At 39.2% G+C, this 12,234-nt stretch overlaps 1 protein-coding gene across 1 annotated transcript in view; it reads right to left on the minus strand.

Annotated features, from left to right (window-relative positions):
• Positions 1-12,234, minus strand: part of IPO11 (importin 11) — a 350,536-nt gene that overhangs the window by 105,642 nt on the left and 232,660 nt on the right. Inside the window, exon 27 of the mRNA XM_019517805.1 lies at positions 8,469-8,590. Within this exon, the coding sequence (XP_019373350.1) occupies positions 8,469-8,590 (122 nt within the window). The remainder of the gene's footprint in view (positions 1-8,468; positions 8,591-12,234) is intronic.

Raw genomic sequence — 12,234 nt, forward strand, 5'->3', positions numbered from 1 at the left:
GTGTAGGCGAGACTTTGGAAATGAGCCATCTCCTGATACTTTGCAGCAAAGTGGCTACAGCAAAAGGGATTCACCTTGCTGATCGTTTCACTCACATTCAAGGGCTCAGCAATTATAGGGTTACTGTATTTCCAGTTCCAAAAAAGAGGGCACCTGTGGGGCTGGGAGGGAACAGGGGGAAGCCAGGCAGACACCACTGCACCTGCAGGCTCTGCCAGAGCTCCAACCAGGGAGCAGAAAGGAGGGACAAGCCCTGTTGGGCTAGAGCAGAAAGCATTCCCCAGGGTTGCAAAGCAACTGGGATACTGGAGGACTCTGATTTAACTAAAACCAGGAAGGGGTCTGGGACAGACATTGCATAAACTGATTTTACTAAAATCAGTTAAGGGTGATACTACATTCAACCAGGTTTATTTCAAACCAGTTTCAGCCATTTTCAAACTGATTTGTGTGCACTGAACATCTGTTCTGTTACAGTTTTAAGCCAGCTTTTGACCACTTAAATTGGTTTAAGTGTAATTTCTGTCCCCAACCCAGAAAACAGTTGCTGTTTGTTGATATTCATCATACGTTTTTAAATCAAATGGTGAGGGATGCTGGTTTTTAACTGGATTATGTATGCTGTAGCTTTGATTGGGGACCTTCTGGTTTACATAACATTTTTGCATCCCCAGCAGTCACAGAAAAGGAAAACAAGATAGAATACGCATCTGGAAGAAAAAGAGAGAAAGCTTGAAGAAAACAGATGTGCCTTTAAATCTGCAACTCTTAGTGTTTTTCAGATTTAAGGAATCCAGCACCTACAACATATTCAACCCATATTAGGAAACTCAGAGGGAGCAAAATTGGGTAAACAGGGATTTTTGCGAGTCTTCTACCACTTTACCCACAAGAACATATTTTTTGGGGGAGAGGGGAAGTCAAGTTATCTTTATCTTCCATACTGCTTTGCTCTCTTACTCAATTCTTCATGCCCCCCCCGATTAATCTGTTATTCTTCATAATAACAAACACAAAGATGGTTCAAATCTGTCTGCAACAAATCCACACTGGCTGTTACTTATCACCCTGTGATTCTAGATGTTTATAAATGGATGAATTGAGTATTTGTTCTAGTGTCCTTCCAAGATGCAACTCCCTGTGCCCTCTCTTTTTTTGTTTCATTATTTTTTTTAAAGACAGACACTATATGATGACCTTTTTTTGGCCTTTTGGAACCCTGCCCATCCTTCATGAATGTTCTCAGATTGCTCCAGTCAGTTCTCTAAATGCTGCAGGAAAAATTTCAGACTCAGCTGATTTGAAAACATCTAAATCATTAGTCATTAATCTAACCTGACCTCTTCCTATTCTAGTCTAAGATCTTACTTTTTTATTGATGATGTTAATTAACTTAACAATATGATCACAGTTAAACTATTTATTGAAGACTAAAACAATGTTACATGCTTCAAAAGCTTTCACACATCATTCTATCAATAGTTTTTCTCACCAAAACATAATGAGCCAATTCTTTCCTTGGTATCTGATGAAGTAAGCCTGCTGCCTACAAAAGCAAATGTTATACATTTGATTTAGTTATACTCTCTAAGGTGCAAATCTACCTTTCCTTCTGCCTTCCTTCTATCAGTGTACATGTGGCAAGTAAAATACATTCCTGTTACCCTTTATAACCCTTTTCTAGTTCTTTCATTATGGCCACTGACGTGAAAAAAACCAAAAAAAGCGCACTTTACAGGAAGAGGAAGTGCCATTAGTTTGACCTGGTTCCCCAGCAACTGTATAGATCAGGTACTTCAGCGGGGCTTTTTGGCACTTTTATCTAATAGCTAATTCAATCAGCTATTAGATAAAAGCACAAAAAAGCCCCGCTGAAGAGCCCGATCTATACAGATTTTGGGTGAGCTGGGTCAAACTAATGCAATGCCTCTTTTGGGCATACACTGCCCTTGGCATGGGGGCACACCAAGCTGAAAGTAAAGTGTTGGTTTATTTTTGTTTTTGTAAGCCTATGTGCATTAGCCTTTCTGATTTTGTCCCATACATATGTACTATTGCTTTACCTTCATCCTAGTTTTTCACTTTTTGTATAATTCCTTATCAGGTTTCCTGTCATTGAAGAGCTCATGATTTAGCTACAGCTCTGACCCACTGTCTTTCCTTTGCATTAAGAGAAGTTGTACTGTTTATTTAAGAAGCTTGCTTCCTTTGGAATATCACTACCTATTTGCTGAGCAACTTTTGCTGTTCTCTTCTTTTCTTCTTAACAATAACTAATTCTACCATTCATTGTCACTGTCACCCAAATTGCCTTTTACCTTCTAAATCAGTACCTCCCTTTTAATCACAATTATATGTAGGAGATCCTTTCCACAGCCACTTTCTCTTCTTTCTGCATCAAAAAGCTGTTCCTAGCATCTTGTGTGAGATGACCCCAACACACAAGCTGGCAGAGAAGAATGAAGTGGTACACTGCTGAATTGGCACTGAAGATCTAATAGCTGCTGAGGCACATTACCATCCTGAATGCAGGCAGGGGGAACAACAGAAGTAACAAGCCTCTCTTTCCCATTTCTATATGGAGATTCCACAAGAAGATATTCTTCTCTGTCCTAAAGCAAGAGATGGCATTAACTAACTAATGAAGTAGATGCTGGTTTTGCATGGAAGAATCTATACAGACTGAAAGATATACTTGAAAGATACTGTGATTTAGTAGAAGACTAGCCAATTGCCTGTCAAGAATGATGGGAGGCGGGGGGGGGGGAAAGAGGCCTGTGTCTGGCCCCTGGCCCCCCTCTGTGTTTTGAGTCTGGCCCTGCTCCCCCCCTCCCCCGAATCCGGGCCCATTCCCTCCCATCACTGCGCTCTGGGTCCACCGAGCCCACGTCCACCTGTTTGTCCTCCCCACTCCCTTCCCTCCCTCCCTCCCAGCTGTTGGTAGGATGTGGCAGTGGCGGGATGCCGTCACTGTGCCCCCCTTCTCCCTTCCTTTTCCCACTCCCCTCCCTCCCTGCCAGCTTTTGTTGGGGCCCTCTGCCTGCAGGGGGAAGGGGGGGAGCAGGCCAACACAGCTTCTCTCCCTGTGTTCCCACTGCCATGGCAGCACTTCACTGCGCTGTCTCCTGTCCGAACTCTCTTGGAGCACTCTGATTGGTTGTTTCAGTCAGCCAATCAGAGTGCGAATAAAGCATTAAAAGACAGACAGAGGCTTTTATAACATTAGAATGGTAGCGGTGAATGTCCTCTGACCACACTGAAGCAAATGAAGCAAGAACTTCAGCCTTACTACAAGACAATCATTTGATTCTAACACCAAAGAAATACAAAATCGACCACTCCTTGTCTTCCAAATTGTGACGACTGATAAAGCTGTACAAGCAGTTGTAACTCTGCATATAAATAACGAGGAAGCCACTGGTCTGAAGTTCAGAGAACAGTTTTCAGATGCACAAAACTAGTACTATGCTGTTCTCAGGATCAAAGCAGACTTGAAAGTTATTGCTGGCATGAAGAGATACAGTAACTTAAATGAAGAGCAAGCCCAAAAGCATATTCTTGATAGCCATTCCACATTGATCTGTTTCATTTTAGAAGACAACAATGATGACTTAGATGTTGAAAGTTGTGCGCAAGATAAGAATTTAGACAGAGATGTACTGAATATATTTCAGGATTTGGTTTACTTGCAATCAAGGGGCAAAAAGCTAACACCAAAATATATTGGGTTAGGCTGGCTGATACATCACACAACTAGATTTAAGAAACTGGTATGAAGTCTCCATGCTGCTGAATGCAGCATACCCTATGACAGTTGCATCTAGACCAACATTACTGAGAAAAACTTAAAGGAATTTTGGGAATATGGAGATGTTATCCTAAGGAATCTCATTCCCAGTTATTTTGTTCAGTTTTCATCAGACAACATTGACATCTTAGAAGAGACACTGGATAGAAAACTAACATTTCATGCAATGCAAACTGTAGCATTTCAAAGAGAACCATCAAAACTAGTTGAGATTGCACTGATGTAAGGAAGGAAAAGAACCTTGAAAAACATACCACCTGAATTTAACAAAGTCATTCCAGCAATGATGACCTATAACAAGACATTGAAGTCACCTGTCTATAGTACAGGTAGTTACATAAATGAAAAGCTCAACAATACAGCTTTTCAACAGATATCAGCAGAGCTACCATGGATACTGAGAATATCAGCAGACAACAAGGAAAATGTTGCTGTTCTAGGGTGGACAGCATTTAACCAGTTTCTTTCTGATGATACTTCACCACTATAGATTGTTGGATTTTGTCCCATACTGACTGCACCAGCATCTGAAGGCAACACCATTTGGGCTATCATCTCATCATGTGATGTAAAACAGTTGCAGGACACTTGGGACAGCAGCATACAGTCATAATGTTTGATCAGGTATTGTATAACAAAGCAAATGAACTTGTGGGCTCGTCCAGAAGATACTGAAAGAGCAATCATTTGACTGGGAGGCTTCCATATCATCACGGTTTACCCAGTTACAATTGTAATTACTTAATTACAATTAGAGATCAGTGCTTGGGCCCGTGCTTTTTAATATCTTTATTAATGACTTGGACAAGGGAGTGAAAAGTGGAATTATTAAGTTTGTGTGTGGACGATAAACTGTGGGGACAAGTGGACACATCAGAGGACAGGTCAAGGATTCAGGATGACCTTGAAAGGCTGGTCCTACGAGCCAAACAAAACCAAATGAGGTTCAACAGGGACAAATGCTGGGTACTTCATCTGGGTAGGAAGAACTCTCACCATATCTATACGATGGGTGGTGGTCCACTGGCTGCCACTGCATCCGAAAGGGACCTAAGGGTGACAAATCGACCAGAAGATGAATATGAGCCACCAGTGTGACAAAAGTCGCCAACACAGCAAATAGAACTCTAGTGTGCATCAGCAGATGTATTGCCAACAGATCCAGAGAGGTGCTCCTCCCCCTTTATTCGGCATTGGTGAGGCCACAGCTGGAGTACTGCATCCACTTCTGGGCACCACACTTCAAGAAGGATGTGGACAAGATCGAAAGGGTGCAGAGAAGGGCCACCTGCATGAAAGGCCTGGGGGGCAAGCCCTATGATGAGAGACTTCAGGATCTGTTCAGCCTGAGCAAAAGAATGCTAAGAGGCGACTTGATAGACACCTACGGATATGTCAAGGGAGAACACCAGGTCCTAGGTGAATAACTTTTTAGAAAAGGACCCTTCTGCGAAGATGTGGACCAATGGACATAAGCTAGTCGAGGAAAAGTTTCGACTGGACACAAGGAAAAAACTTATTTTCTGTATGGGTAACTAGAATCTGGAACACACTTCCAGGAGAGGTGGTGCAGTCACCATCTCTGGCGGTCTTTAAGAGGCACTGGACCTCCTCTTAAAAAGGAGGTATTCAATGTATTTAAGGTATTCAATATCAAATACCTTGTTGAGCTCATTTGAGCCCAATTACCTGCTGCCCATTGCGGGAGACTGGACCTGATGATCTTATAGGTCCCTTCTGGTCCTTCTTTCTATGATTCTATGATAAGCATTTCACCGCTTCAGGACTTGAAGACTGTTGCACTAAAAGCAGATAATTTTCAGAAAACACTGTCACCAATATAATGAAAAGAAAATTGTACAACCATGCTATCAGAGCACACAAGATAACACCTGAAGCAATATGGTATATTTTGATAAACACATTCATTGTGTGGTTGTCCAGTTCAAGCAAAGGATTAGATTATGATGTTATGGACCAACTTTCCAGTAGCACAGCTGTTGCATTCAGAAACAATGACTGCAAAGTGGGAAGGAATGCAGTGAAAGAACTTTTAGTGCATCTGCCAACAATTGCCACTCCAAAAATTTGAGGAAGAACATGCTCATCAAGGTTCATTCAACTACTGAATGAACTATTTGGAAGTAGTCAATACTCTCCTGTGCTTCATCAGGGCTGAATATGAAGGAAACTGGCATAAGCATTTACATGTCTTTGAAAAAATGCTTCTGCTAGTGGCTGTGCATGATCACACCAATTACACAAGATGGGGTCCAGTATATCTTGAATGCATGATGGATTTAATGAATTTTGCTCCTACAATATTATGTTGACTTTGTGGAAAGAGGATTTGGGGTCAAGACAACTAATCTCCCATTTATAAGCATTTCAACTGGCCAGGCAATAGAACACATTATCAAGGTTTGCAAAATTGCCAGTAGCATAGTAAACATAACATTGGCTGGGGTCACCTGAACCCAGCACTTTCCTGTCTATGAAGGGGGTTGGACTCTATGATCTATTGAGGTCCCTTCCAACCCTAACATCTATGAATCTATAACATGCAATGAATCAGCTAGAAAACAATGGGATCTGAACTACAATGAAAGAAGTTACCTAACCAAGATGGTAAATCAAATGTTTGGGATCAATACAACAACATCTTTCAATCAAAATGAAAGACAAAAGACATCACTGAAATGAGATTACAATGATGTCAAGTTGCTACAAGAGCAGTTTCAAAGGTTCCGCTTGTTTAAGGTTTCCAGTGATGAGCTGTTATGTATTTCTGTGGGAGATGCTATGCTGGAAGATACTGCATAAGACAATGCCCATAGCAAAGGAAGAGAAATCATGAACACCATTATCCAGAAACATCTTAATGCAGATGCTACCGAGAGCTTCTATGTAAACGTACCCAAATAAAAACTGAAAGCCTTCAAGCATATAAAGTCATATAAAATGGGACAGTGCAGCAAAAGAAAACAAACACAGAATGCAACCAAAATCCAGCAAAAGCTACTGGCAGCACTCTCAATGTGCACTCTCTCCTACAGCACAAACTGTCTGGATACCCTCCCATCACTTCTTAAACCTGACAACTCACTCAACGTGGCTGACAAAACAGCCTCACCACGAATCTTGATTGGAGATAAAGCAGTAACTGTTCTGCCAAATGCTATTTCCAAGAAATCAGCAATTATTATCAACAGCATGGCTCTTGTACACAGAGTAGGAAAGCCGAAAACTGTATGAACATTTGAAGATTTGGCTGATTTCTTTACGCAATAAGTAGAGGTCCACCAATACATTGGTCCAATAGTAGATTGGTACTGATATAAAGAAAACTGGCTGTATCAGATATCGGCCCGATAGAGCAGATAATTTGGCCCCGGCTGCAGCCTGCCCCAACACACAAGAAGGTTTGGTTCTTCTAACAAAAACCTGGAATAGCTAAACAAAATGATAATGAAGGTACTGCGTTTCAAAAGTCTCTTGTGCACATATTGGTAAGATTGTTCTAAAGCAATCAACTTAAGTTTTGCCCCTTCATCCTTGTTTTTCAATGAACCTTTGAAGAAAGAAAGGCATAACACCAGGGATTCCATCCACTATAAAAGACCCTGGCACTTAAAATCTGGGATCACAGCTCTTCGGGTAGGTTTTGAATCTGCTTAGAAATAAGTCCTCCTAGGGATCCCCATTTAGGGAAGATTTCCTGGAAAAAAAATTGATTCTTTTTCCCAAAACAGGCTGGCCCACCTGCTGGTTCAGTTTCTTGGATAGACAGCACATCCAGATATACTGGAGATAAGCTAGGCCCATCCTAAAAGGAATTCCTCCTCAGCTAAACTGCTTTTCCAACTACCCTTTTTTTTGAGAAGATGGGATTTGCCTACATCATAACCTATAATTTCATGGATACAGAAGTGGCTGTAAAATTTGGCAGCCTTTTCTCATATAGACATATATACTACAAATTCCAGTAACAGCAATTCAAATGCCAACGATTACATAGCTTATTATTTTAGCAAAAACATCCAGTTTATGATAATTTTTTGATATAGTGGGCATAGTGTTCCAACTGGTTGATGCCAAAGACTCCAGAGGCAAAAATTCTTTCAAACTGTTTTATATTTTCTGCTTCCCAAATCACATTTTTATCTTACAAAAAGCCACCAGGTATACAGGAGCAGGGCAACTGGGGTAAAACAGACACACACAATGTATACTCTGACATGAAATAAAATTGAACAAATATAGTTCACTGCAGAGGATGTCATAAACCTAGGTTAACTAATCCAACTAATTAAGCATGGGAAGCAGAGCAGCAACTCTAGCTTTGACAGGGGTAGGGGGACGGGAATCAGAACCCAATGATTAACTTGCTGTAACCAGAATCAGAACCATATACTTAATCTATTCAGCATGCTCTGTCCTACAAAGCAGCGGAAAAATCCTTGTGCTATGCAGCACTATAGAAAATTAAGCATTATTTCAGATTATGTCATACTGTTTTTCCATTTCCTTGGTCACAAACAAAGACACCAAAAAATCTACGAATGTTGTAACATTAAACTTCTTTCACAAAAATGTAAAGGTTAAAAATCTTTAAAGTCATATTTTTAACATTAGTGATAAACAATTGAAGTGAGCTCACCTATTCTCTGATGGCAGAAGTGAAAGTAATGCCAAAGCAGAAAGTTTTCTTCTTTCTGGCTGAGTAATATTATCTATACGGTCAACCCACATTTCAATCATGTTACCAAGAAGTTGGTCCACCTGCAGAAAAGAAACCAATATATTCTATTAAAAACAAATGCACTGTACTCCTGATACACGTAAGTATTTTGTTGTACGTGACTATGTGTAAAACATATTTCACTTCATTTGAATAGGGTATTCTGGATATACTAGAAAGCCAATTATTTATATCTGGATACCCACATGTCAAATGCAATAAACACCAAAAAGTCCCTTGATAATTATTAAAGTTCCTCTTTCCAATATGCTATACATACACTTATGTCAAAGAATGTGCAACTACATAAACAAACAATATTACTAGTGCACCAAGTTTTTTCATTAGCCAGCAGTAATATTTAGTTATTACATAGAGTTTTCCATCAGTATCGTCATCTCTGTTTTACAGAGTAGTTAATTCATTTTAAACAAGTTACCAGCAGAGTTGGGAATAGAGCCAGTCTCAAGTCCCAGGGCTCAACTCTAATCATCAGGCTACATCTGCTTTCAAGGCAATTCTTGAAAGCAAGAGGAGCTCAGCGTAGTTCAGTGGAACAGAGATGCAAATGCAAGTGCAAGTGCACAAGTTTATTCCTCTTTAAAGAATTTAATCCTTTAGACAGAAAGTGCAATATGCCCTGTGATATTATTGTGACTGAACTGGCAGCTAGAAATTTGAAAGAAATGCACAACATAGAAATATGTTAGATATAAATGTTACAGCAACTGATTATTTGGGACTGATATAACTTGTCCTTTCTCCATAGTGTATAAATTGTTTTTAAACCTTGAATTTGCAACAAATTTAGTTATGAATAAGAAAACATGTTGACACGTTTAAAAATAGCTAAGGTTTTCAATGTAATTTGGTATATTATAAATTTATTTGGTAAGAACAAAGATGTTAAAAATGCCTACAGAATTCAGGAGTGATTCTCTAAAGTAAGATGATAACTATAAATAACAGGAAAAACTGTCTTCCACCTAGTAAGTGTATTGAACTGTCTCATCTCTTAGTTCTAATCCTCAAAGGGAATTTACAAAACACCTTTTGTAGATAAGCCTACAAACTTCACTTCATAAATCTACTGTATATAAAAAATCATGGACTAAATATAGTCATTGGGTTTATGGCACATTATAACCTGCTTGCCATCTGATAATCCCAAGTAACCTGTCTGCATTTTACCAGCTACATTCTATCACCACTTCAAATTTCCCCTTCCCCCACCAACACCCATTTCACACCTATTGTCTCACAGGGCCTTTGATCCTCACTGCTACGCATCTGCATTTTCACAGACATTCATTTTGCATACTGGCTTCCATTTCACCCAGGACAGCACACAAAGCAATAACAAACTCTGTGCCTGAAGACAAAGAACAATTTTTCCAACTATTTCGTTGGTCTAATAAAACATTACATTTAACTAAAGAACCTTGTCTGCTATTGGACTGTACCAAGAGTTTGGGAAATAAACCTAACCAATATATTCTATGAAATATCATCTCTCTGTTTGCAAACTATCTACTAATATTTTCCTGAAAATATCTGTTATCTTAACCTCTTTTGGGATTAACTCATGGTAATACAGTTCAGCATGTGCATTAGCATTTTCAGAATCAGGGCCTGACTACATCTTTGCCACAAGTGTCTTTCTAGCAGCTAGCTCAGTAATTGGGTATGTGGGGGCAAATTTACAAATTAACGTTAATCTGAAATCTGAAATGAGTAAAATGTCTAGAACAATCAAAAAGTACAAACTGAATAGCGAATCATCAGAAATGTCACATAGCTATGGATTCCTCACCCATTTATCATATATAAAACAACTGAAACCATTTTTTCAAAAAGGTAATGGTGTATGCTTATCATGGGGTTCCTATTCTGTATCAGACAGAATCAAACCATAATGTATTCAAGGGTATTTCCAGCTGAATGAAACTGATTTCCCTGGATAGCAAGCCTGAAAAGTGAGAAACAAGCCAACAAATCATCTATTATTCAGTAGCCATGTATGCTAGAGTTAACACTTGCTCCAAAGAATAATGATTCTTTGTACTTAAATCACCAAAATTTAGTTGAAAGGCAAAAAGAATAAAATAAATGAGAAAAGCCTTTTTATATTACAGAAAAGTACAATATACAAGCAGCATGTTGCTGACTTTATTTCCTAATTTGTGAGAACTTAAAATTATTTTCTGTAAACAAACTAAATTCTAAATTACATTTTTACTTTGGATAATCCACAGCCTTCAAGGATAGTGTGAAATATCAGAGCATCTCAGTTGATTTACCATATAACAATTAGATGGATAACAGAATAAAAACTCAATGCCAATGAACTACCCAGGTGCATATAACATTTCTTCCGTCCTAGTATGCACTTTTGTGGGTCCTTTCTGAATCTCCTTCAGTTTTTTAACATCCTTTTTAAAATGTGCAGAGTGCAACCTACATGTAAGAAGTATTGTATTTTTATTCTCTATGATTCCTCATATAGGAATAAATTTGTCTCTTTACCCAACTCACAATTCCTTTGCCTATACGTGCATGCAAGAATCAAGATGTCATTAGAATCGGATTTTGCTCTAAATACAAAATAACTCTTTTCAAATAATTAACATTTTTGGATGCTAATACATTAAAATCCTGAAGTAGGAGAAAACATCAAGAGTGATAACATTACAATTTCATGTACAGATGCAGGATTTACTGCTCCTAACATATGCCAGGTGGATGCCCATCCAATCTCCACAAAATCTCTAATGAATAAGATTCCACAACTTTTCTATAGCAGCTTATTTTATTGCCATATGATACTTAAGTTAGAAGATCTGTCTTAAAAGCAGATTTAGATTATATCTTAGGAGCATGTTTCTTCACCCTCAGGTGCTTACAGATGTGAGGAAAAAAGGCAAAACAGCACTTTACTTTCAGCTTAGCATGTCCCTACACCAAATGCAGCTCATGTCCAGAAAAGGAATCATGTCAGTTTGACCCAGCTCCCCAATGTCTGTATAGTTCACATGCTTCAATGGGGCTTTTTGCCACTTTTATCTGATAGTTGATTCAATCAGCTGTTATATAAAATCATCAAAAAGCCCTGCTGAAGCACACGAGCTATACAGATCCTGGGTGAGCCAGGTCAAACTGATGTGATTTCACTTCTGGTAAAGCACCATTCTGTTTTTTTCCCATGTCTGCCAGCACCCCTTCTTTCCTCATATGGCTTACATTTCAACCACTTCATTGTCTTCACTGTCTTGTGGATTCTCAACATTTTTCTAAATCTTTTTTTAAATGCAATGACCAACACTGGAGAGAGTGCTCCACTAGGTAAATACATTAATTTTTCACATTTTGCAGTCACTTCATTGCATTAACAACAACAGCAACACCAAGAACAAATCAGGAATAAATTCTTAAAAGTGAGCAAAGAGCAGGCATTTTAAACTGTAAAGTAAATAATTATGCTAAATGAAATTTCTGAACAATATCTGTAGAGTGGTAGAAAGTCAATCCATAGTTTTACTTCCATTGAATTGTGTGTTTACCAGTGGCGACACATAGGAGGTGCACATACACCCCAACAGCCAGGCTGGGAAGTGGGGGTGCCAGGAGAAGCACCGTTGGCACTTCCGGGTCAGCGTGATCAGGTGATCCACTCCCCCCCCCCCCC

This window comes from Gavialis gangeticus, unplaced genomic scaffold, assembly GCF_001723915.1.
Source record: "Gavialis gangeticus isolate Ggan-Ray unplaced genomic scaffold, GavGan_comp1, whole genome shotgun sequence".
Classification (NCBI taxonomy): domain Eukaryota; kingdom Metazoa; phylum Chordata; order Crocodylia; family Gavialidae; genus Gavialis; species Gavialis gangeticus.